The sequence below is a fragment of the Nannospalax galili genome, unplaced genomic scaffold (genome assembly GCF_000622305.1).
Source record: "Nannospalax galili isolate Female #2095 unplaced genomic scaffold, S.galili_v1.0 scaffold1311, whole genome shotgun sequence".
Classification (NCBI taxonomy): domain Eukaryota; kingdom Metazoa; phylum Chordata; class Mammalia; order Rodentia; family Spalacidae; genus Nannospalax; species Nannospalax galili.
Genome location: NW_008329527.1, coordinates 898,448 through 924,528, shown reverse-complemented (window position 1 = coordinate 924,528; position 26,081 = coordinate 898,448). Strand labels below are relative to the sequence as shown.

At 42.1% G+C, this 26,081-nt stretch overlaps 1 protein-coding gene across 1 annotated transcript in view; it reads right to left on the bottom strand.

The window, feature by feature from the left end:
- Snrnp200 (small nuclear ribonucleoprotein U5 subunit 200) overlaps window positions 1-15,403 on the bottom strand; it is a 32,777-nt gene extending 17,374 nt beyond the window's left edge. The window contains exons 1-16 of the mRNA XM_008838112.2: window positions 15,223-15,403; window positions 14,613-14,776; window positions 13,088-13,259; window positions 11,392-11,584; window positions 10,351-10,406; window positions 7,364-7,462; window positions 6,026-6,178; window positions 5,819-5,918; window positions 5,501-5,637; window positions 4,940-5,023; window positions 4,682-4,855; window positions 4,254-4,391; window positions 3,867-4,022; window positions 3,035-3,205; window positions 1,166-1,359; window positions 818-941 (exon numbers count right to left, since the gene is read on the bottom strand). Coding sequence (XP_008836334.1) covers window positions 818-941; window positions 1,166-1,359; window positions 3,035-3,205; window positions 3,867-4,022; window positions 4,254-4,391; window positions 4,682-4,855; window positions 4,940-5,023; window positions 5,501-5,637; window positions 5,819-5,918; window positions 6,026-6,178; window positions 7,364-7,462; window positions 10,351-10,406; window positions 11,392-11,584; window positions 13,088-13,259; window positions 14,613-14,776; window positions 15,223-15,267 — 2,160 coding nt within the window. The 5' untranslated portion in view covers window positions 15,268-15,403. The remainder of the gene's footprint in view (window positions 1-817; window positions 942-1,165; window positions 1,360-3,034; window positions 3,206-3,866; window positions 4,023-4,253; window positions 4,392-4,681; window positions 4,856-4,939; window positions 5,024-5,500; window positions 5,638-5,818; window positions 5,919-6,025; window positions 6,179-7,363; window positions 7,463-10,350; window positions 10,407-11,391; window positions 11,585-13,087; window positions 13,260-14,612; window positions 14,777-15,222) is intronic.
- Between the last annotated feature and the right edge of the window lie 10,678 nt (window positions 15,404-26,081).

Sequence of the window (26,081 nt, the reverse complement as noted above, 5' to 3'; positions counted from 1 at the left end):
AAGAAGACTTTCACTCTGGTCAATTAAAATTTTCTATTATACTAACTTTCTAGTAAAATGTGCTTTCACTAGTTTTTAAAAAAATTTATTTATTTATTTTGGTCTTTTTTGAGACAGGGTCTCCCTATAACCCCAGCTGGCCTGGAACTTGAGATGTAGACCATACTGGGCTTGAACTCAGGGATCCTTCTGCCTCTGCCTCCTGAGTGCTGGGATTAAAGGTGTATGCTACCATGCCCAGCAAGTTTTTTTTTAACCATTTATTTATTGTGATTGAATGCATGTATACATGCAAGCAAGTACAGAAGCCAGAGGACTACTTATAGGAATCAGTCTCTCCTTCCATCGTGTGGATTACAGGGATTAAACTCAGGTTGTCAGATTTAGCAGCAAACTGCTGAGCCATTTCACAGACCTATGTTCACTGATTTTTGTTTTCGTCTTTATTTTTACTATGTTGTAGACAGACTGATTTTCTGATGCCACCGATTTCTTCTTTAGGAACTTCACGTTCTACAACTAAGTTATATCCCCAGCCCCATTATTCCTATTTTCTTTCTGGGGCAGGGGTGCATCTCACTATGTAGTTCAAGCTGGCTTGAGCTCTTCCTGCCTTGTCTCCTGCCTAAGTACTAGAATTGCAGGCAAGCACTACCACACCTGGTTCCCGATTATCCTTTAAAAGCAAAGTCTGCAGTAATAACTCATTGCATTTCTCATCACTCACCAGTGCTGTTATCCTCTTTTTTAATCTTGCCTGATTATTAGTAAGTCAAAAACTGAAAGATTCAAGAACAAACATAAACCATCAACAGACCTGATTTTTTCCAGCATGTTCCATGATTTTCTCATAGACTATTTCATTCATGATCTGGAAACGCTTGATAGCTTTTTTCTCTGTGATGCCCACATAGGTCTGTTCCAGAGGCACTGGGCGGAAGCTGTAAGTTCAAAAAATTAGACAAATGAGGCTTTTGGCAGGAAATCCTGGGGCGGGGGGCACTTTCCATAGACCTAGAAGCTATAGTCCCTGTTTGTTTTTTAAATTCATACACAGAATCTCAAAGACCCATCTGAAACTCAATCCAGTGGTGTTCCTTAGGAGAGGGGAAGGAGACAGGAGAGGAGCGTCCCCTTGGTTACAGTTGCTCGTCTTGTCTTCTACCTGTTGTCAAAGTAGAAGAGACCCTTGGCAGGGTCAACACGCAGAAAGGTGGCCACATCTTCATAGTTGGGGAGGGTAGCACTGAGACCAATGAGTCGGACATCTTCTTGGGTCATCTCAATGTTTCGGATGGCCCTGGCCACCAAAGCTTCCAAGACAGGACCTCTGTCATCATGGAGAAGATGAATCTCATCCTAAGGAATATGGGGGGGGGGGGGTTGCAGCAAATTACCAGAGGGATATAGCCTCCTCCCTTGAGACTAGTGTTACTTTACAAGCATACAGCCTAACATGCCTAATGAAGACAACAAAGAGGATCTCAAGAGTCCCAAAGACAAAGACAGGATTTGCTAGGAAATGACATTGAGTGTGGGATGTTTAGCCACACTCCTTTGAAGCAAGAGTCTGAAGCGCCAGGAAATGAGCTCACAACTGTACTGTAAATTTCCTTTAAAAATACGATGCAGTTCTCTTTTCCTTTGTTTTTTGAGACAGGGTCTCACTATGTAGCCCTAGCTTGCCTCCAACCCACAGAGATCCATCCACCTGCCTCAGCCTTCTGAGTGCTGGAATTAAAGGTAGTTATCACCATGCCCAGCAATAGGAAGTTCTGATCATTGTTACATCAAATAAAGCTTCACTCCTGAGCAGGTCTCTACCAAGAACAAAGGCTATCAGGCATCACCTATGATAAATTTACATGGCTATGTACATGTAAGACATGGTGCTTCTCAAATAATTGGGTATGTACAGGAAGATATCTTGCTAAAATACAAACAGAATTTTAAAAATGTGGAGTGGGCCTAGGGATTCAGCATTCCTAACAAGCTGCTACCCCAGGCTGCTGCTGCTGAAGAGGCACTGAGCAACAAGGTGCTAAAGAAGGGGTTAGCAAACTTTTTTGTTTGTTTTTGAGACAGGGCTTCACTATGTAACCCTGGCCGGCCTGGCACTCACTATGTAGACCAGGCTGGGCTGGAACTCAGAGAGATCCTGTTTCTGCCTTCAGAATGCTGGGATCAGAGGCATGCTAGCAAATTTTTCTTAAAGGACCAGGCAAGCAATACTGTAGGCTTACTGATACAAATATTCAACTCTTGTCACCACAGCACAAAAGCAGCTATAAATAATACATAACAAATGGGTATGACTGTGTTCCAATGAAACAAAACTCGGAGTCACAGAAAGCCAGCTTGTGCTTTAAACACTGAATATATGAGGATATTAGTTCTACCTTCTAATTTTCTCAGAAACCTTAAAGAATTGATATTTGGGGCCAGTGAGACGGCTCAACAGGTAAAGGTGTTTGCTGCCAGCCCTAATGACCTGAGATTGACCTCTGGAGCCCACATGATAGGAGGAGAGAGCTGATTCCAAGTTGTCCTCTGACTGCTACATACATGCTGTTCAATACATGCACACATGCATGCGTGATACACACACATGAAATAAAAGAACATTTTTAAAAATGTAAAAAAAAGAATCAACACTCAGGCTCAAAGTCCTTTTCCTCTATATGCTTCTGTGTAAATGGAACAAATGTCCCAATTCCTTACTTGTCCTAACAATGGATCACTTACAAAGCCCTTGAATGTTTTGTGAGGACAGAATTTTTTTTTTTTGGGGGGGGGTCTGTTTATACTTATTTCAAACTATTTCAGACATAAAAAGAGATATGAGGAGCATAGCAACCACTGTGTGCTGAATGGGAAGTTATTCCATTATATCAGGTTCTCGTTTAATGGCAACAACAAAGCTGACCAGAGCTGTCTTATGAAGATGGCATAAAGGCCTTAAAGAATAGAAACAATAACCCAGGCCAATCCTCCCTGATCCCAGCTAATCTCGCCCATCAATCTCCCCACTTACGAGGACAATGAGCCGCACCAGCTGGGTGTAGGTGCGCTCCCCGCCTTTGCGTGTGATAATATCCCACTTCTCAGGGGTGCAGACAATGATCTGCGTGGCACTGATTTCTTCCTTGCACAGCTGGTGATCCCCAGTCAGTTCAGCAACAGTAATGCCATACGTGGCCAGGCGCTAGGGGAAGTTTATGGACAATAATGAATGATGGGGGCTGGAGGTGCAGCTCAGTGGTTGGATGCTTGCTTAGCAAAGCTCAGTGGGTGATGCTTGAAAGGGTCTGGGGAGCAGTTTCTGAGTAGCAAGTATCAAATGAGTCATGCTAGATGAACATATATATTCCTTAAACCAACCTAGTTTCACTCAGATCAAGGAAGCAAAGGATCTCTAGGAGCTTTGTACACAGAAGTGGGAAAATGAAAACTTATATATAATGAGAACCAGAAGAATAACCTAAGATGTATCAACTATATCCATGTGCCATTTTAGAAATACTTCAAAATGCAAAGATATCAAGTGCAGAAATCACTACGGAGCTGACAAAAGATGGTGAATCCAGGTAAAAGAGTCCAGGTTTCCAGGTACAGTAGGTCACCCCACCTTTTGTCCCAGCACTTGGGAGGCAGAGGTAGGTGGAGAGAAAGAGAGAATGTCAGTCAGTCAGTCAGTCAGTCAGTCAGTCCAGGACATTTTTGCTTCAGAAGCTCTGTACCTGGGTTCAGTTCACCTTGGGAATGGGAAAAAACATCAGAAGGGGCATTTAGAAATTCTCTAACAGAAGATGCAAAGGCCTGTTCCCACTTTGATAGCTGTATCATCTGGAGCAATTGTAACTTACCTTTCCAAAACTGCCCACCATTTCCTGCACCAAGGACCGCATAGGAGCTATGTAGATGATCTTGAAGTCATCCACATTGATAGTGCCATCCATGTTTATATGTTTCCCTATCTCTCGGAGCATACACATCAGAGCCACATTGGTCTTCCCAGCACCCTGATAGAGAGATCAGGGATAAGACATCCTGCTCATGGCCACTGCCCTAACATCCATGGGCTAGTGCCAGAACAGAGAACTGACATTACACTGGGTATTTTCTCTCCTCATTTAACATGTTTTCCATCAAAGAATAAAGAATTGGAGCCTTGAGTAAAGATTAAGAATAAACTTGCCACCAAAACTCTAGAGCACATTCTATAAGAAAAAAAGCAGGTAGGCAGTGCTTACAGTAGGAGCACACAACAACAGATTCTCATCTGTCTCCAGGGCAGCACGGTAAAGTTTACTCTGAATCCGATTCAGTGTTTTGAAGCCCTCAAATCCAGCCTGGGCATACTTTGGCAGCTTCTCCACCGGGAGCAGTTGCTAGAAGAAGACAGAAATGACATGCAGATGTTAGCAGTACCCTTCAGCAGCCTGTCCATTTCTGTGAGACCACCAGGATTCCATCTTCTGGCAATCTCCCTATATAATTCTTCATTAAAGGCTTGACCAGAGAGATCACTACTGCTCTGGTCTCAGAACGGGAAAACTAAAACTGCTTCCTTCTCTAGAATCAACTATCCATGAGACAAGGTTACATTTTGGTCAATGGCTAAAATCCAAACTGGAAGAGAGGTGAATGAACAGGGAATTGAGAAAAGCAATTCACTCACTTCTTCTGAGCCGAAGGGCTTGGGCTTCAAAGCAGGCACATGCACCTCTTCATAGCCCTTACGCTGGCGACGGAAGGACCCATCAGGGAGCTGGCAGCGTTTATTGGCCATGAAGTGGCTCCCTTGGGTAAAAACAAGGTCCTCCAAGTCCAGAACCTGCCGTGGAGCCAGGGCCTGGGAACATGTAAAACAATAATATGCTGAGTAGGTGAGTTTTCTACTCGTCAGAGCCTGGGAAATAGATAGCTTGGCACTCACCTCTCCCCCCTGGTCCAGATCCATTGTTTCCAGATCTGTGTCCATTCGGGACTGACGAACTCGCTCTCTCCGGGACCTTTCCTCCTGCAGTGGTGAAAAAGACATGCTGTATCACTCTCTAGCTTCTTGTCCCTTCCAGTTCCTCCTCAGGTAGCCTGACTCACAGATGCTGACTCATGTGTCCCCAAACCCAAAAAAACTATTATGCCACCTGTCACAGAGACCACCAAAAAGATCAAAGGAAATAAACACCAAAGGCACAATGCATTGAATAGGAATGTCACAAGTAGCTACTCTACAATTAAGCACTGAAGGCTATCCCTAAGGGGTGGAAGTATGGGTTGTATATTAAGCAAACATGTTCTTTTCCTGGATTATAAAGAGGTCACCATAGTGCTGCGTGAAGATGGTTTCTTGACCACAGCAACATGAGTGTGCTAATTCTAATCTGTACCCACTGACAAACTCCAACAAACTCAGAAAGGCTTTGCCTCTTCAAGCTTTGCTTTTAAAGCAAACACCAAAAGAAGAATGAGAAAGAAAAAACAAACCAGCCCTTACTCGTATCAGATCTTCCTTCTCAGTCTCATGGAGCTGGTAGAGGAATTTGGACAGCTCTGGATCAGCTTCCATCTTTCCCATGATCCTTTCCTTTTCAGCTTCACTTTGAGCACTGGCCAACAAGGTACAGTATAATACTACCAAACACAATAGGGTTAATGAGAAAGTGGGAAGGAAGGGATGAAATAAAATCAACCTTTATTCTTGAGCAGAAGGATAAAAAGTGCTGAATCCAAGGAAATGACACGATCTTGCCACACTTGAATGTACATGTGCATACACACACACATACACTGCAAGAGCACACGGCATACTCACTCATCATCCTGTGCTGCCGCAATACTTTAATAAAATCAAAAGTGTTGAAACCAAGGAGCAGAACCAGCTGGTTCTCACATTCCCGGTCATCACTCGCTGTCTGAAGAGAGAAAGTAACACCAGCAGTAAGGAGAGAGCCATCTGCTACATCGAAAACTGTCCCTTTCTACTAAGACCCACACAATAGAAATATTATCTTGGTCATACCTTCAAAATCTCCAACACTTCATCTGCCTTCTTCTGCGACACAATGGCATCATCATAGAAACGACTGAGCTGCCGCTGTAGCCAGAATGCATCAATATCCCGAGGGTGCAGATCCTTCTTCTTAGAACTCATCAGTTCACCGGAGGCTACAAGCTAAGGACACCAAGTATTGTCTCACTAGGTCTCAATGCTCCCGCTGCCTTATCATCATCTGCAACAAAGTTACCTGCCATCCCACCTTCTTTGGAGGCCTTTCCAGAAGGAAAGAGCTCTACTACAGAAGCTCATCAGACCATGATTTCATTAACCCATGCCTTTAGAAGGATGATTTGACTAAAATCTTGAGAAAACCAAGATATTAAATGTTTACCACAGTTCCTTATTAAAGCATGGCTAAAACTGTGCCTGATAGAGGAGGAGGCTGAGGCAGGAGGATTCTAAATGTGAGGCCAGTCAGGGCTACAAAGGAAGTTCTAGGCCAGTCTAGGCTACATAGTAAGACACTGTCTCAAAAATTAAAACAGAAATGCAAAAACATAGGCCTAGTCAGGTGTCCGGTGACACAAGCCCTTAATCCTAGCACTCAGAAGGCAGAGGCAAGTGGATCTCTGTGAGTTTAAGGTCAGCCTGATCTACATGTGAGTTCTAGGCTGGCCAGGTCTACATAGTGACACTGTGTCTCAAAAACAAACAAACCAAACCTATATTATTACCCAGCTACTTGGGAGGCAGAGGGTAGCAGAACTGCAAGTTCAAGACCTGCCTGGGCAACCTAGTAAGACCCTTTCTAAAAATTTAATTAAATAAAAAAATAAAGCCTGGGGATATAGCACAGTACTAGAGCACTCAGCATGTATACAGCTATAAATTCTATACCCAGGGCAACTAACAAATGAACAAAAATAAAAACACTCAACTATTGCTATCATTGCAGCATTAGTTATCTACCAAATTTCAGAAACACCCCCAAATACCCATCAAAAGGAAATCTGGAAGAGAGTGGTGCATACCTATAATCCCAGAGCTTGAGAGGCCGAGGAAGAAGGATCAAAAGTTTGATGCCAGCCAGGGGTACATAGAAGAGTCTGTCAAAACAACAACTGCCCCCCAAAACAAAACAGAAGAGGGGCTGGAGCTATACATAAATAGTAGCACACCTGCCTAGTATGCCCATAGACCTGGGTTTAATCCCCAGTATACTCCTGCTACACACACACACACACACACACACACACACACACACAATCATAGCTCAGTAAGTATGTAAGTGGAAGCAGGCATAAGGAAGCGCTACACCCAGAAATTAACCTAGCCTTCAGCAGGAAAGAGTGTACTTACATTCGCAGAGAGGGTGCAGCGTACAACAGCCTCATCCCCTTCCATATCATCATCGGATGCTTCTTCTCGAACTTCCCCATATACATCTTCATCGCCTTCCTGTAGAGATGACCCCAAACTCAATGAAGATGTGGAACTCGTCCTGTGTCACCACAGAGGCTCTCTTCCTATCATAACCACGAGCTCCATGGTTACAGCATTGGCAATGGGTGAAACCAACAGCATACTAAAAGCAGGATCGCTCATATTCCACATGATATTAATGGAATGACCACTGGGCACAAGCTCATTAGACATGTTCTCTATTCTGCTTCTCTCCTTAGCTTCAGCAAAGGCAAACATCTGTATCATATGCTCTTTCTGAAACACACACACTATTCAAACTCAAGACTACTGGCTAACAGAAGAGTTACGGAGAAGAATTCATGGAAAAAGCAGATTGTGAACCAGAAATGTAGAAACCACACTTAGCGTGCTCCCTACTCTATTTACTCACATTGTAGTGTGTATACTAAGAACAGCGCTACATTCGGTAATCAGCATTTGTTAAGTAAACTGCTACGAGCAAAGTATTCTGTCAGTTTGTAAAACCACAGAATTCAATTAACCATATTGTAAGAAAGGGCTTAGTAGCCCTCTATATCAATCACTTCATTTTAATGAAAAGAAACTGAGGCAAAATGACCTGCCCCAGATACAGGCTCAAAACTTGGGGTTCAGCATTCTGTCCCGACTCTCCTGTGCCATCACTCCTTCCTGTCTGGAGATAAATTTCAGGGTGGGCATCTTCCTTTTTTTAAAAAATATTTTACTTATTTTATTTTATGTGTATGAGTGTATTCCTTGCATGTATGTGAGTGCACCTGTGTCGTGCAATGCTGCGGAGGTCAGAAGAGGGCATCGGATTCCCCTGGAACTGGAGTTAAGGACGGTTTGTAGCTGCCATGTAGGTGCAGGGAATTGAACCTGGGTCCTCTGCAAGAGCAGTCAGTGCTCTTAACCGCTGAGCCATCTCTCCAACCCGCATTTTCCTTTTGAGGAGGCAAATTCACCCACTGAAAACTCAAGTTAATTACAATTTTTTCTTTCTTTGTTCGGGGCAGAATCACACTAGGTAGCCCAGCTGGTCTCAAACTCGGGCTCCTCTGGCCTCAACCCTAAGTACTGGGATTACAGGTATTGTGCCACCATTCCTGGTTGAACTTTACTTTTTTTCCTCAAGTGCTCCACTCATTCCTATTTAGTTACACTCTAGAAATTCTAATGAGATGGCAAGCACTAACCCCAATGACTGCTCAAACCTCAGCAGGTAAAACTGTCCATAGTCTTGGGAAAATATGGTTTCTTTTGAACCTGGCAGTGGCACATAGTACTAAGAACACTAAATCATAGCAATAAGGTTAAAACGCCATAGCAGAACCCATCTTCACTGAAGGTACATAACTGGGCTTTATGATTTTTTTTTTTTTTGGTGTTTTTTTTTTTTTTTTTTTGGTCTTTTTGAAACAGGGTTTCCTTGAAGCCTCAGCAGGCCTGGAACTCTTTACGTAGACCAGGCTGGCCTTGAACTCATAGAGATCTGCCTGCCTCTGCTTTCCAAGTGCTGGAACTACAGGCGTGCACAACCATGCCAGGCTTATGTTTTGTTCTTTTTAAAAAACTTACTAAACTTATTCTTTGACAATTTCATACATTTATCTATATAATACACACTGATTATTTTTATCCCCACCCTTTCCCATCTCCCTACTATCCATCTACCCATCTCTTCCCTACAAAATCTCTTTCCCACATTCCTGTCTATTTGTTTTGTTCTGTAACCCACTGAGTTTAACCAGGGCCATCTGTGTGACCATGAATTTGGAGCTATCCACTCAAGCCTGGAGGATCAGTAGTGGTTGTACAAGAGAAAACAACAAAAACTCCTCTCCCAGAACCTATCAATAGCCAATAGTTTAGCAGTAAGGGGCAGAATCCCATGAGCTCCCCCAACCTTCACCTGTGACTATGGACTGGGCCAATCCTGTACAGGTCCAGAGTAAGTAAGCAAAACTGTCAAATTCAGGCTTGCAATGGCTGTGTTGTGCCTACAATGGCATTTTGCAGCTCTTCTCCCTAATTTTCTCTTTTTTTCCTTTTCAATTTTATTATTTTTATTTTATGTGTATGCATGTATTGTCTGCATGTAGGTAAGTACACCCATGTCGTTCAATGCCTGCTGAGGTCAGAGAGTTGTTATCTGCCATGTGGGTGGTGGGATTTGAACCCGGGTCTTCTGCAAGAACAACCAGTGTTCTTAACCACTGAGTCATCTCTCCAGCCCCCTTCTCCCTAATTTTCATGGTCTACTTGGTATATTAAAAATTACTAGTTTAGGGATGGAGAGATGACTTAGTGGTTAAGAGCACTGGCTGCTCTTGCAAAGGACCCAGGGTCAATCCCCAGCGCCCACATGGTGGCTAACAACCATCCATAACTCCAGTTCCAGGAATCCAACACCCTCTTCTGACCTCCATAGGCGTTGCACGACATGGGTGCATTACATACATGCAGGCAATACACTCATACACATAAAATAAAAATAATGGATAAAATATTTTTTTAAATTATTAGTTTACTCCAGGTGTGGTGGCGCACGCCTTTAATCCCAGCACTCGGGAGGCAGAAACAGGAGGATCTCTGTGAGTTCAAGGCCAGCCTAGTCTACATAGTGAGTTCCAGGACACCCCTGTCTCAAAAAGACCAAAAAAAAAAATAAAAAATTATCATATCAGTTTACTTTTACTAGCTTAAATTTGCTTTAGAGAACCTAAAGATTATCACAATGTTTTTTGGGGTTTTTTTTAGCAAAATAGCATGAAATTTCTAAGTCTGACACTCATAAAACACCATACAATTTATTAAGCTGGGAACTTCAGTACATAAAAGCTCCCATCATCTTAGCAACGTCATATAACAAAACAGATGGAATCTACTTCATCACTCACCTCCTCATCAGACTCAAATTGCACGTTCACACCATACGTCTCATCTATGTTGTCATCTGAGATGACCCGGCAATACAAAAAGACAGTGAATGAGATTAGTGGAACGAGAGGCACTTGAGCCCATTTCCTCAACTGCCTGACTTGCTAATCCTCAGAAGAGCTAAGGCCTAAGAACACACAGATTCCCATAATCAACATACGAACTACCTGTGCCGTTGACACCAAGGCCTTCTCCAATCTGCCAACCTGCATTCAGCCCTGCTCTGCTTCGATCCCAAAGCCCTTCCATGTTCTCTCCCACATTTTACACAATAAGTCTCAGAGTGAGAAATGGCTGCTGGAAAAAATGGATCATGGTATCTATTAGCTATAAATCTTCTTAAACAAAAAATTTTTGAGACAGGGTCTACTATAAAGCCTTGGTTAGCCTGGAACTTGTTATGTAGACTTCAAATCTGCAGCAATCCTCCTGCCTTTGTCTCTGAGTGCTGAGATCATAAGCCAGTGATGGAGTGCCACAGCTGCAGAGAAGCCAGACAACCCACTCCTCTTGCCAGGGTGTCTCTGCTGTCCTTGATCCACCGTTATCAACTAGCCACATCCAAGCTGAAATAACTTCTGTTTTGTGCAAGCAAGCAGCTCCAGGTAAAGGGACCATGTGTTTCCCATGGATACCGTAACTCACACTCCACAGCTGTTTGTGATTTCTTTATTTCCAGCCCTATAACACCTTCTACAATTCCCTCCCACCTTTGCACAGCCTGCATTTCCCCGCGGAGAATCTGTTGCCACCTTGCTGAATAAACACAGTTCACTCTGCTGAAAGGTCTGGCTCTGGTCATTTATCTAAATTTTATTCTTTTTCTGCTCTTCAAAATCTAGAACAACTATGTCCAGCATATTAGTCATAACTCTTCAAACAACACAAAATAGGTTATAGACACTCACTGCCATTCTGACTTTTTAACAAATGATGCCAGAAAATGCTCATGTAGAAGGCTCAACAATCACAAAATAACAGGACACAAAGAGCTCAATTACCCATATTCTGGATTTCCTTGTCTCCACCATAGTCTGTGATCTTTTTGCCCAAGTTGACTAGCACATGGTATCTGGTATCATCTGTCTGACCCAGCAGCAGGTCAATCTCCTTTCGTCGTTCCTTGTCACGGAGTTTTTCATTCTTCAGGACAGCCAGGACTTCATCAGCTGCCCCACAGAGGATATCGCGTGGCTAACGGAAAAAAAAGATCCACACAGCATTTAGAAGACATGCAGAACACTGACCAGCTTTATGCGATGGCAGAAGGAAAAAAAGCATACACCTTCAAAACTGTAGCATCCTAGGCTCTGATCATATTTATTATGCTGATTTTAAAAAATATATTTTATTATTTTTATTTTACCTGAGTGTGTTGCCTGCATGTGTGTTACTGCACCTGTGTTGTACAATGCCCACAGAGGTCAGAAGAGGGCATCTGATCCCCTGGAACTGGAGATACAGATGGTTGTTAGCTGCCATATGGGTGCTAGGAATCAAACCCAGGTCCTCTACAAGAGCAGTCCATGCTCTTAACTGCTGGGCCTTCCCTCCAGTCCCATTAATGCTGATTTTAAATTGCTATCCCGAGTCATAAGTTAAGACCTCTGTTTTCAAAATGACTAAAGAAGCAGGCACAGTGGTACATGTCTGTAAGCCTAGCACTTGGGAGGCAGAGGCAACAGGATCAGAAAGTCAGGTCATCCTTGAAAATGTAGTTGAGTTTGAGGTCAGTTGTGTTACAATGAGACCCTCTCACAAAAACAAAATACGATTAAAAGAGTAGGGGGAGCCGGGCGTGGTGGTGCATGCCTTTAATCCCAGCACTCAGGAGGCAGAGGCAGGCAAATCTCTGTGAGTTCAAGGCCAGCTGGTCTACATAGTGAGTTCCAGGACAGATGGGGCTACAGGGAGACCCTGTTTCAAAAAGATCGAAAAAAACAAAAAAAGAGTAGGGGGAGCTGCTAAAAACATAGCTCACTGGTACCACATATGTTTAAAATGCCTGAGGCCCTGAACTCAATCCCCAGCACCAGGAGAAAAAAAAAATTAGGTAGGTGGTCTTTAGAACCAGGACACAAGCCATAACAGTTTACCTCCTATCTCCAGGTGATATACTCAGCAGTCTTCTGTCACACTTTGGTCACACTTCTATCCCCAACCTCACCAGAGAACTCATAAAAGCTCTCATTCTAGCCAGGCTTGGTGGCGCACAACTATAGTCCCAGCACTCGGGAGGCAGAGGCAGGCGAATCTCTGCAAGTTCAAGGCCGGCCTGGTCTACACAGTGAGTTCCAGGACAGCTGGGGCTACAGGGAAACCCTGCTTCAAAAAGCCAAAAAGCCAAAAAAAAAAAAAAGCTCCCATTCTAGTCATAAATGAGTAATGGTTCAAGGCAGCTACTGAGATAGACTACCTGGATTCATATTCTGACTGATAAACACTAATACTACCTCTTAGAAAAATTACTTAACTATTTTGTGTCACATGCCTCTTCTTTAAAATGAATATTAATAGCACCAATTCATAGACTTAACACACTATTCCATATAAATTAAGTGCTTAAGAAGTACTGGCTATTTCTGCAAACTGGTATGGACCCCAGACGGAAATCCAGAGATAAAATTCTTCAGATGGCTCCCAGCTATAATTTTTTTCTCTTTCCAAGCAGATGGTCTCATCCTGGAGTTACCTCACCTGGTCCCCAAGAGCAGCCTGGATGAAGCTGAGCAGGACCTCATAGGTCTCCCGAGTCTCCTTAGTTTTGGGTTTATAGATGATGCCCACCATCTCATCAATGCCCTCAGACAGCAAAGTGTAACCCTTCATCTTGTTGATGTCATGCCGGTCCTCATCACGCTTTCTTCGCCTAATGGACACATGGTACAATGCTAAATGGGAGAGCCTTCCCTTCCCAAGGCAAGATTAGACCAAGCTCACCCTCCTTTCCATCCACCTAATACGTGAAGAAAGGAACATGCATAAAAGAAAATGACTCCTGCTTGACGTTTATTTATGAGACAAACAAAGAAAATCTGCCATCTTCTCACCACATAAAAAAATGCTACAATGAGACATGGCTAACTTAAAATTTACACCTTTTATATTTGTATGAAGAAATTATACTCTAGTATATTTTTTAAAGATTTATTTCATTTTTAGTTATGTGTGTGGGCATGTATATGATTAGTGCAAGTGTCTGTGGAAGGTGTCCATGGAGGCCAGAGGCATCTGATCCCTTGGCCATTTCTTGTACCTCCCTCCTCCCAATTATAACCTCCCACCCTGATGTCTTTCCTCTAGTGTTGCCCACTTCCTGTTTTTGTTCCTTTGCAGCCCCCCCCCTCCTTTTTCTTTTCATTTTGGTGGATACATTTCAAAAGTTACAGCAGATTTTCTTTAACTATGTCTCATAAACTGGAGCTCCATTTACAGGCAGTTGTGAGCCACCAGACATGAGTGCTGGGAATTGAACTAAGATCCTCTGCAAAGGCAGCCGGGGTTAACTGCTGAGCCACCTCTCCAGCCCCCTGTAATAGCAGTTTGACTATATTTTTAAAATCTCAGGTGCATCACCTTTTTCTAGCCAGAGAAATTAAAGCTCCATTGGAATCTACTACTAACTTCCAACAAACCATAACAAAACTGTAAGTCTTACTCTGCAAAGTGAAGGGCCAATGTTTAAACTCATTTCAAATATAACCACTTAATCTAAATAGCGCCTAGGAAATTCATTGTAAGGGGGGGGGTATTGCTCAATGATTATATAACTTTTGAAATGTATCCACTAAAATGAAAAGAAAAATGGGTAGGAGGGGACACAAAGGCCCCAAAACAGAAGGAAGTGGGCAACGCTAGAGGAAAGACATCAGGTGGGAAGTTTGTAATGGGAGGGAGGGGGGTACAACAAGGGAATACCCAAACAGTACTTAGCAAGGATCTTGAAAAACTTGAAGAAAATTAACATCTACCTGTGGATCAGAAACACCATCAGTAAAAGGTACCAATAGACTATTTTCCACTTTAGATACACTTGTTAAGACTAAAGAGCCTTTAAACCGCCTATTAAACTTGAGGTAAATTTCACCAAGGCATGCAAAAGCCACTGATGTAATAATGATAGTCCACCAAGAATTTCAGGAAACGTGCTGCTCAAATGCTAACGATGGACTTTAGATCTGGGTAACAAAGAAACAAAAAACCGTATTCCCTTGGTACCTACTTGGCCCTTCTTTCCTCCTGCATCTGTGGTTTGGTCCGTTGAGCCTTATCTCCCATCCGGGTTCCCTCCAACTTCCCAACCAGGGACAGAACCTCTCCTGTAGGTTCATCCCGGCGGGTCCGGTCAATGAGAGAACGGTCAGCTTGGAGCACAAGATTTGAGTTCTGAAAAGATCATACATTATCAAAATTTGATGTAAACAGCACCAATTCCTTTATCACAGTGACACCAGAAGATGAAGAATTGTGGCAACTAAGTACTAATAATCACTAACTGGAATAAAAGGATAATTTCCTTAAGAAAAAACAGTATCATGTAGAGCTTTGTATGCGCACAGGTTTGTCTAACCAGGTAAACAATCCACATTCCTAACAGTACCCATAATAATCCACACTTAAGTAAGTGTTGTGCCGGCTGGAGGTAACAAGCGGAAGAGGAAAGCACCCCAAACTCCACTGGGGTTATTCGGTCGTTTCTAAACTCCACCTATACCCAGATCCCACTTCTCCTTTCGCGTTCGTGGCTCTTCTGGTTTTCAGACCGAACCTCCTTTCACCATCTCCCGCTCCCGGACCGCACTCCCGCAGTCCTCCCCCGAGACCGCACGCACCGCCTTGTATTCATACTGCAAACTGCGGGCAGTCACATCCGCCATGGCCCCGGATGCTCCCGGCCCTCAGGCTTCGACTCCTCACGCTGCGAACCGCCTCGGCAAACGGCACCCGCTAGGCAGGAACGACGCAGGGCAGACGAACGGGACCGAGCGAAAGAAACGGACTCCCTTCCGCTTCCGGGTCGCACGCTGAACGAGAGACTCCCGAGAACGAGTGCTGCTTCTGGGCGGAGTGAATGGGAACTGGTGCCTCCGGGTCACGAGTCCGTGACCGAGGAGACACACGCTCTCCTAGACTATGGTTCCGGGAACATGCACCTACTTTGGAGGGAAGGCCGGCACCCTTCACAGTATAAGGAAAAAAACTTTTCTACATTTTTCTTTCTCAGACTGGCAATCCTGTGAGGCAGGCAAAGGGGAGATAATTAGTACCGTTTCTCAATGAGGAAGCTGAAGAAGCAATTTAACGTGTAATTTACTTTGGATTTCTCTTCTGTATTGAACATTTGGGAAAAAGCTCCTGGTCCCATTTGACTCACCCAAACACCTATCTGCAAGACCCTCCCTCTCTCTTTTTATTTTATTTTATTTATTATTATATTTTATGGTGTATGTATTGCCTGCATGTAGGTAAGTGCACCCGTGTGGGGCAATGCCCGCGAAGGTCAGAAGAAGCTGTCGGATCCCCTGGGACTTAAGTTATGCATAGTTGTTAGCTGCCATGTGGGTGCTGGGATTCGAACCTGGGTCTTCTGCAAGAACAACCAGTGTTCTTAACCGCTGAGCCATCTCTCCAGCTCCGACCCTCCCTCTTTGTCAACTGATTGAAGGTGAAAGAGAGGCTTTTTACTCCCAGTTATCTATCAACAGCCCTTGAGAAGTCCCTCTCCACCCAAAGAACGATGAAGATTGTTGCTGTCCTGGCAAGGCCAAATTCTCTAGGACACTGACTTCTTCAAAGCCCAGGACTGGTAGATACTACTTCCCTAATCTCATTACTCAAGTTATTACCTGTGTCTCTCCAGTGGGATTATGAACTTTTTTTGCTAAAAAAGCATTGACTCCCCATTTGGGCTGACAGGGTAGCTAAAAGTAGGATGGAAGTAGTCTGGTATCTCAATCTTCATTTTTGCAGCTGTATTTTTTCCTTTGGGTCACCTGTTTTACTTCTGCATATAGCCATATTAATTACTCAAGGAGTGTCTATCTAGGAGCCAGTGATATTTAATCTATCTCATGCCCCCTCAAAGCTGAAAGCACAAAGAGTAACTGAGGCATCTTACTGCCTGTGATGAGACAGTACAACACAGCAGGAGCACGTGATGGAAAAAACTGCCCATCTCATAGCTGCTAAGAAATAGAGTAGGGAAGAAGAGAGGACAAGCTCTCAATCCCCAATGACTACTTCTCCTCCTCCTCCTCTTCTTTTTTTTAATCTTTTTGAGACAGGGTGTCCCTGTAGCCCCAGCTGGCCTGGCATTTGTCATGTAGACCAGGCTGGCCTAGAACTTACAGAGATCCACCTGCCTCTGCCTCCTGAGTGCTAGGATTAAAGACTTGCACCTTCTTTTCACTAGGCCACATTTCTTTTTTATATATTTTATTTATTACTTTCATTTTGTGTATATGTGTGTATTGCCTGTGTGTAGGTAAGAGGACCCATGTCATACAATGCCCAGGGAGGAAAGAAGAGGCTGTCGGATCCCCTGGAACTGGAATTACAGAAAGTTGTTAGCTGCAATGTGGTTGCTGGGATTCGAACACAGGTCTTCTGCAAGAACAATCAGTGTTAACCGCTGCGCCATCTCTCCAGCCCCTAGTCCCCACTTCTTAAAGGAGCTATTATTTCTTAGTAGCACCATGAGTTATGGGCCAAACTTTTAATACATGAATCATTGAGGGCATTTCAGATCCAAACTGTAGCACATAGTTTTGTTTGTTTGTTTTGAGACAGGATCTCCCTGTACCCCCAACTGGCCAGAAACTCCCTGTATAGACCAGGCTTGCCTCAATCTCACAGAGATCTGCCTGCCTCTGCCTCGCAAGTGCTGGGGATTAATAAGTAGGGGACTGGAGAGGTGGCTTGGTACTTAAGAACACTTGCTGTTCTTCCAGAGGACCTGGGTTTGATTCACAGCACCTACATGGCAGCTAACAACCATCCATAACCCCTGTTCCAGGGGATCCAACACCTTCTTCTGGCCTCTGTACCTATTGTGTACAAGTGGTGCACTTATATACATGCAGGCAAAACACTCATACACATAAAAATAATAAAATAGTTTTTTAAAGCTGTCCAAATAAATGTTTGTTCAACAAACAAATACTTAGGATAGATGCTAGAAAAATATATCTTCCATATTCTTATTATATCAAGAATATCTATCTTGTGGTTGTTTTGACACAGAAGCTCTGGCTGGCCTCAAACTTGCAACAATATTTCTGTCAGACTTCTGACAGACTTCTGAGTGCCAGGATTACAGATGTGCATATCCATTTGTGCTTATAGCATGCATTTTTTGTTCTCCTCTGTGTGATACAAGTGTTACATCTGAGAGGTAGATAACTTGTTTTTATTTTGTTTTGTTTTGTTTCTTGGTCTTTTTGAGGCAGGGTCTCCCTATAGCCCCAGCTGGCCTGGCACTCGCTGTGTAGACCAGGCTGGCCTCAATCTCACAGAGATCTGCCTGCCTCTGCCTCCTGAGTGCTGGGATGAAAGGCGTGAGCCACCACACCCGGCAGATAATTGTTTTGCTAAAGAAATATATGAAAAGCGGGGCTGGAGAGATGATCTGTGGTTAAGAGTACTTGCTGCTCTTGCAGAGGACCTGAGTTTGGTTCCCAGTACCCACATTGGGTGGTTCAAAACTGCCTACAACTCCAGCACCAGGGGACTCAACTCCCTCTTCTGGCCTCCACAGGCACCCACGCACAGTGACATTCACACCCACAGACACACAGACACATAAAATTTAAAGAAATACATGAGAAGTATTATTATGTATAGATATAGTATTCAGATTTATTGAGCAGTAGTGGTGCTTATTATGTAGAGGTAGCATTTAGTCTATTAATAATTTTCCACCCAGCATCAACAACAAAGCAACAATTTCTACTTTCTCTTTATATTCATAGAAAGGAAGAACATATAAATCTGTCCCCACACAGCTCTTTGTGGTACAGCAAGCTTCACAAAATATAAGGGAGCAGAAAAGAGTTTTGAGCTTGGGATAACATGAAGTTGATTTGATAAAAATCCTGCAATTGTAAAAGGAAAAGGTTTGCCTTGAAATTTGTTGTTGAAATGGTTTGTTGCATAGTTGTTTATGTATGTTATTTCTTGACCAGTTTCCCAGATTTCCTACCTACCTTAATTCCAAATCCAAAGATCATATTTAAAATCTCAATGTTTATTGGTTTATCTGATGCATACAATTTCTACATGCTTTTGGGATTCTGTATGAACTTTAGCCTTGTGGGTCTTTCCAACTTGCAAGCATACTACTAGAAAAGGAAGGCAGAAAGTTAGGTGGGTGGTACTCACGTATAATCCCAGCACTCAGGGAACAGAGGCAGGCAGATCTCTGTGAGTTCAAGGCCAGCCTGGTCTACAAAGCGAGTGCCAGGCCAGCTGGGGCTACAGGGAGACCCTGTCTCAAAAAGACCAAAAAACAAAACAAAACAAAATAAAAACAATTATCCACCTCTCAGATGCAACACTTGTAATCACACAGGGGAGAACAAAAAATATGTGCTATAAGCACAAACGGTTATGCACATCTGTAATCCTGGCACTCAGAAGTTAAGGCCAGCATGGCATCTGGCATACACATGGAGTACCAGGCCAGCCAGAGCTACATAATGAGACCCTGCCTGAAAAAAAAAAAGCAGAGCCTTTACCACTCTTCAAATGCTTGTCTATTTCTTTTTTTTAACTATAAAAATTTTTATTTTATGTGTATGCGTATATTGCCTGCATGTAGGTAAGTGCACCCGTGTCATGCAATGCCCACAGTCAGAAGAGGCTGTTGGATCCCCTGGGACTGAAGTTATGGACAGTTGTTAGCTGCCATGTGGGTGCTGGGATTCAAACCCGGGTCTTCTGCAAGAACAACCAGTGTTCTTAACTGCTGAGCCATCTCTCCAGCCCCATGCTTGTCTATTTCTTCTGGCTGGAATATCTTTGTCACTCACTCATTTAAAAATACTAAAATACTGCACAGCAGAAATTGGGCTCAGTCTAATTTTGGCCTTTGCCCTTAAGCATCTCAGAATGCATGGTGGTACATGTCTGTATTTCAGAACTTTGGCAGCAGAGGCAGGATTCCATAGCAAGTTCCAGGCCAGTTAGGGCTGCATAATAATGTCTCAAAACACCAAAACAAAAACAATAAATTGAGTGCTATCTTTTTATGGCTCTACTAGTAAGAATAATAGAATTCTTTCTGAGGAACTGTAATTCTGTAATTGAATGTAATAGATTTCCATCTTGGTGAACATAAAGCCAAATAAGCACAGCTAAGATATTAAAGAGTGGAGAAATATTTATTACCTGCATTTGGAAAGGAAAGCACCCTAGTAAGTTCCAAAGCATTGCTGCCCTGAACAAAGAATGGGAATTCTATTCATGGAGCCTACACATATTTATATAGGGGTTGGTTGATTCCTAAGCATGCTCAGTTTAGGAATTAATTAAATGATGAACAGAAATGCTTCTGGGTATGCTCAGCTTGCAACAAAGTTTTAGCTGCAAATAAGTAAAGAATACTTTGGAGAGTTAGTAACACATAGGTCTGCCCCTAAAGGAGCTTGCTTTTCTTGGTGGTTAACAGAACTAACATGTTACTTAATTGGAGTTCAGTATTAGAGTTTCCTAATTAGATGTTAAACAGAACTTTCAACTCAAAGGGAATAGGAGATAGTTTATTCTTGATCCACATATGACTGACTATGAACTACAAGCATGGATTCAGGTTGTCCCATAAGACATGTTCTACTGTGGAAGTAGTTACATGAGATTTTATTAGTTGCAGAACAAAATGAGTCATACATCAAAACATTCACAAAATATATTGGTGGGGACCCAGGTAGGTAGGTTATGGCAAAGTGGGGATAGGTTTCAGATATTATCTGATAACATACTTAGCTCTTGAATTGGTGGAAGTTAGTGGTCTGATAAGATTAGATCAATGGATATATATATATGTCTTTTTGAGGCAGGGTTTCCCTGTAGCTCCAGCTGGCCTGGAACTCATTGTGTAGACCAGGATGGCCTCTAACTCACAGAGATCCATCTGCCTCTGCCTCCCAAGTACTGGAATTAAAGGCGAGCACCAGTATGCCTGGCCTAAGAATATATTTTAAAAGTTTTGATAGTTCACAAAGATGTCAGGGCAGATCTAGGGTTGGACAATGAATGGATTCCAAAGGAACTGAAAGTAGCCCAAGATCATTTGGCTCTGGGTCTGCAACATTTCAACTCTCCACACTCAGGAAGTTCTAATCAGTCATTTGTCCTTGTAGAATCTTTAAGATGGGTGTGGATTGTTTCTGGGAACTTCATTCAGTTCATAGTTCCCCCTGTTGCCCAAGCATTACATTTTCTGTGTGTGGAAGCTAAGTGTCATTTTACAACCCACGATGCTAAGAAGGCATAGAACATGATTTTTAAAAATGAGGCTGAATAGGTAGGAGAATGTCTTGTCTTTTTTAAAAAATAATTTTTATTGAATTTTTGTGTATTTCATACATAAAATCATCTTTTTTAAAAGAAGTGTTTCATTACAGCTTTAACACACTCAATAACAATTTCCAAAGCAAAGATCTCTTTCAAAAAGTGGCTATATAAATGAGTGCGTATCCAGACATAACTACAGGAACCAGGATAATGGAAAGGAACCAGGGAGGTATAGGAGAATGTCTTTAGAAAAGATAAATAATTGGAAAAGCCTTTAAGGAAGAAATCACTGGATCACAAAAAATTTACCAATCATCCTGGTCTGGGTCTGATCCCCCCACCCCCATATCTGATGGAACATTTACAAATGACATAAATATGAGTATTATACCTGAAGTTAAAATAATCAAGAACATGGCCTAGAGAGATGACTCAGTGGTTAAAACACACTGGTTGCTTTTGCAGAAGACCAAACCCAGGTTTGGTTCCTAGTATCCACGTGGCAGGTAACAACTGTCTGTAACTCCAGTTCCAGGGGATCTAACACCCTCTCCTGACCTCCACGGACACAGGGTGCATTTACATAGATGCAGGAAAAACACTCATACACATAAAAAAATCCCCCACCAAATTAAAAAAATAACTAAGAACACAATATGACCTAAAGAAGTAAGTGTAGTAGATAAGGGAAACAAGTATTTTAACCTACCAGAAACCATACTCTTGAAGTAGATTGGCTGTATTTTCCCATGTTCTTTGTGGTCTATGAAATATTTCATTTGATGTTTGGAATATTTGAAATAAATTATTTTTTTTAGTTTTTTCTGACTAGTTTTATTGCATAGCTGTAACCTCATGTGGAATGCTTAGTTTTAATTGTAGGAAAGTCAATCTAAAATCTTTGGTTATACCTAACAAGAGTCAATAGAATCAAAGTTACAAGGGAAGGCAGAAGCTTGAGAATACCATGGGACTTCTCAGGACCTTTAATTTGTTATTTTTACAAATTTTTAATTTTTTATGTTATTACATTTACTACTCTAATTAATTTGTCATAAGTAGTCATAACAAAATTAACTAATAGTGTATGTGTACGTGTGTCAGGCATATAGGTGACATGGAAGTCAAGAGGTCAACTTGTGGGAGTCAATTCTCTCCTTCCACAATGGGGTCCCAGGGATTGAACTCATGTTGTCAATCTTTGTAAGCAAGTGTCTTAACACACTGAGCCATCTTATCTTGATGGCCCTTTTGCTGCTGTTATTTTTGAGAAAAGATCTCACAAAGTTCAGGCTGGTCTCAAACTTTCTATGTAGAGGAGGCTGCTCTTGAACTCTTGATCCTCCTGCTCACAAATATTGTGATTGCAGATGTGGACCACTATGCTCAGCTGTATCTTTTTAAAATTTATTTTTACTTTTATGTGTAGCGGTGTTATGCCTACATATATAGAAGTGTACCCATGCCATGCAGTGCCTGTGGGGGACAGAAGAGGGCACTGGATGTCCTGGAACTGGAACTACAGACAGTTGTTAGCTGTCATGTGGGTGCTGGGATTCGAACCTGCATCTTCTGCAAGAACACCCACTGCTCTTAACTGCTGAGCCATCTCTCCAGCCCAACTGTATCTTAACATTTTTAGTATCAATAGCAATATAGTAATCCTATGGCTGAACTCAATTATTTTGTCCTCTTTTTATTATTAGAAGTTATATTGTTTGGGACTTCAAGAGTTTGGATTTCAAGCAGAGTTATGCTCCTAAATGGAGTTCCTTTTGGAAGATATAAAATAATTCCTTGCCAATTTAAAAACCAAGTGTCTAAAATCTACATTATACTGAAAAAATAAGAGAATTTTAATGAAAATACTGAAAAATTTTAATGTTTTTAGGCATGGAGAGTTGGTTTAAAGAAAGGAGATCTGGGGCTGGAGAGATGGCTCAGCGGTTAAGAACACTGGTTGTTCTTGCAGAAGACCCGGGTTTGATTCCCAGCACCCACATGGCGGCTACTAACCGTTCTTAACTGCAGTTCCAGGGGAATCCAAAGCCCTCTTCTGACCTCCGCGGCATTGCATGACACGGGTGCACTCACATACATGCAGGCAATACACTCATACACACAAAATAAAATTAATAAATAAAATAAAAAAATAAAGGATATCTAAATAAGCAAGTAGTCATAATAAAAGCATGACTAATGAGAGTAAATGATGTCATTATCATTTGTAGTTTGCCTAAATTAAGATTTGTATTGGAAACTGGGCTGCACACCTTTAATCCCAGCTCTCAGCAAGCAGAGGCAAGTGGATCTCTGTGAGTTACAGGTTACCCAGGGCTACATAATGAGACCCTGTCTCAAAATATATATATATATATGAAGTGTGCACGAGTTTGAGGTGAGAAATAAAATCTAAGAGTTTAGTGTTGTGTCATTTGTAAATTGATGAAATCCCCAGTTTTTGCTTTCATTCATTTAGTTATTTATCTCTTAGGAGGAAACTGTGGAAAACTTTGTAACTGATTTTTAATCTTCTAGTCATTTTTTCATTTAAAAATGTGATTAAATTTTAATTTACTCGTGGGGGGGCACATGCATGTGCGCAGGTCATAGTACACGTGCAGAAGTCAGAAGAAAACTTGCAGAAGTAGGTTATCTCCTTCTAACGCATGGGTTCCAGGGATTGAACTCAGGTTGTCAGGCTTCGCAGCAGGTGCTTTGCCATTTTGCTGGCCTCTTATGGTGTATAATGTCTCCTTTTGGCAGAAATGGCTTCTAGAGTTATGTATGTATGTATGTATGTATGTATGTATGTATGTATGTGTTTGTTTATCATCCGTCCGTCCGTCTGTCTGCCTGTCTATCTGACAGGGTCTCCCTATAGCGCCAGCTGGCCTGGAAATCACAATGTAAACTAGCCTGGCCTCAACTTCAGAGATCTACCTGCCTCTGCTTCCTGAGTGCTGAGATATTAAAGGCATGTTCCAACACACCCAGGGAGTCTTTTATTTTGATAGGACACTCAGTAATTATTTTATAAGATTTTTTTCAAACAGTTTAAATGTTATATTTAGAACACATGCAAATGGAATACCAGAGCTCATGCTGCCTGTCACCACAAATGCCAATGAGCAGAAAAAGGAATTAAATCTTTAAGTTGGGCCTTTATTCAAAGTGCCAGATATTTGAGAAGACACTAAATTAACATCCCAGAGATCTCCAGCAAGAAAACTTTATAAAGAGTAAAAACAAAGGTATTCGGCCATTCTGGTTTAGTCTGTCCTCTGGTCAGGTGGTCGTCCTTGGTGTGGAGCTTCATGGTGTTGGTGCTTCTTGTTATTGCCTGTACTCTTCTCTTGTGGTCTCTCTCTCTCCCCCTCTCTCTGGTTGTCATCTTATCTCTCTCCTTGGTTCTCATATCTCTTTCCCTTGTCGTTGTATCTCTCTTTGCAGCAGGGAGCGCATATTCTGAAGCTCACAGTGATGTGCATTCCTCCCGAAGTGCCGAGTTCCAGGTTAGCTCAGAACAAACAATGGTTAGCAGTGTGTACATGCTGATCTACTTAAATGTGTCCATGCAAGTTTCTTTTCCACAATACACAAAAGTACACTTATATTATAGAATATAACAGTGCCCTAGCCATCCCCACTATCCCCTAACATTCCCCACTCATATCTATAAGATGTCTATCATATGTAAGTGAGAGCCCTGCTGCCATGTGTCCATTGCTAGCATGGTTTCTTACAAGGAAGTGAATATTCTGTAAACTAGAACAAACCATAAGCAACACCAAACAGTTATGCCAAAAATGATTTAAAATAAAAGATAAAACCAGGGACTCTTCAAGCTCTGTGAGGCTTAAGAGACAGGAAGTAAGAAAAGACAGATCAAAACTGAAGAAATAATTTTCTTTCAAGAGAAATCTTTTTCTGTTGCTGTACTCACAGGGAAAGTTATGAGCTATCTTTTAAAAATATTTTAGGATTTTTATTTTATGTGTATGTGTGTATTGCCTGCATGTGTGTAAGTGCACCCACGTCATGCAATGCCCTTAGAAGTCAGAAGAGGGCATTGTCTTCCCCCAGAACTGGAGTTGTAGATGATTGTTAGCTGCCATGTGAGTGCTAGGGATTGAAGCCAGATACCCTGCAAGAGCAGCTGGTGCTCTTAACCACTGAGCCATCCTACAGTTCCACGGACTATCTTAATATTTTGTTAGATATCAAGAATTTTCATATCATATAAAACAACAAAATAACTGCTAGGTGAAAAATACAAATATTATTCTATTTCCAGGGTATACGCATTGATAGGAGGTCCTATGGCTAAGGAAGTCAAAAGTTTTTGTTAACTTGGACACTTAAAATTTTTAAATTATTTTTATTTTATGTATATGAGTGTATTGCCTGCATGTATATAAGTGGATCCATGTCATGAAATGCCCACAAAGATCAGAAAAGGGCATCGGATTTGATAGAACTGGAGTTATGGATGGTTGTTAGCCACCAGGTGGTTGCCGAGAACCGAACCCAGGTCTTCTACAGGAGCAGCCAGTGCTCTTAACCACTAAGCCATCTCTCCAGCCCCAGACACTTAAAATTTTAATGGAGTCATTTATGTATCAAACTAATACAGAGGAACAAGGAGTGTAGAAATAAGGAAAAGGTTATAAATATGCCAGATTTTATGAACAGATTTAAATTATTTGTTCACTACAGTCAATTTCTTAGTCACTATGCACTCTAACAGTGTTTCCTATCTTTTCCTGTATGCAGAGCTAAATAGCAGACAGGAGACATCCTTACAGAAGGAAAGTGTTAAAGTTATTTTAGGCCAAACCTTTTCATTTTGCAATTTATTCTGAGGCCAAACTGTGTGGGAAAAATGAAAAGAGAGAGAGAGAGAGAGAGAGACAGAGGGAGAGACAGAGAGAGACAGAGACAGAGAGACAGAGACAGAGACAGAGAGACAGAGTTGGGATACTCATGACAGTTTTGAGTCCCTAACTAATCTGGAAAACATGTCCGTCTCCAGTCCACATATTTATAGGATCAGACATCTCTGGCCTATCCCACACTTTAACATCAGTAATCTGTCTCATATTGAAAACTGGGGTACCACCCTCAGTTCCATACATGAATGAGATATCACTCTCCAGTCCAACATACACAACACATG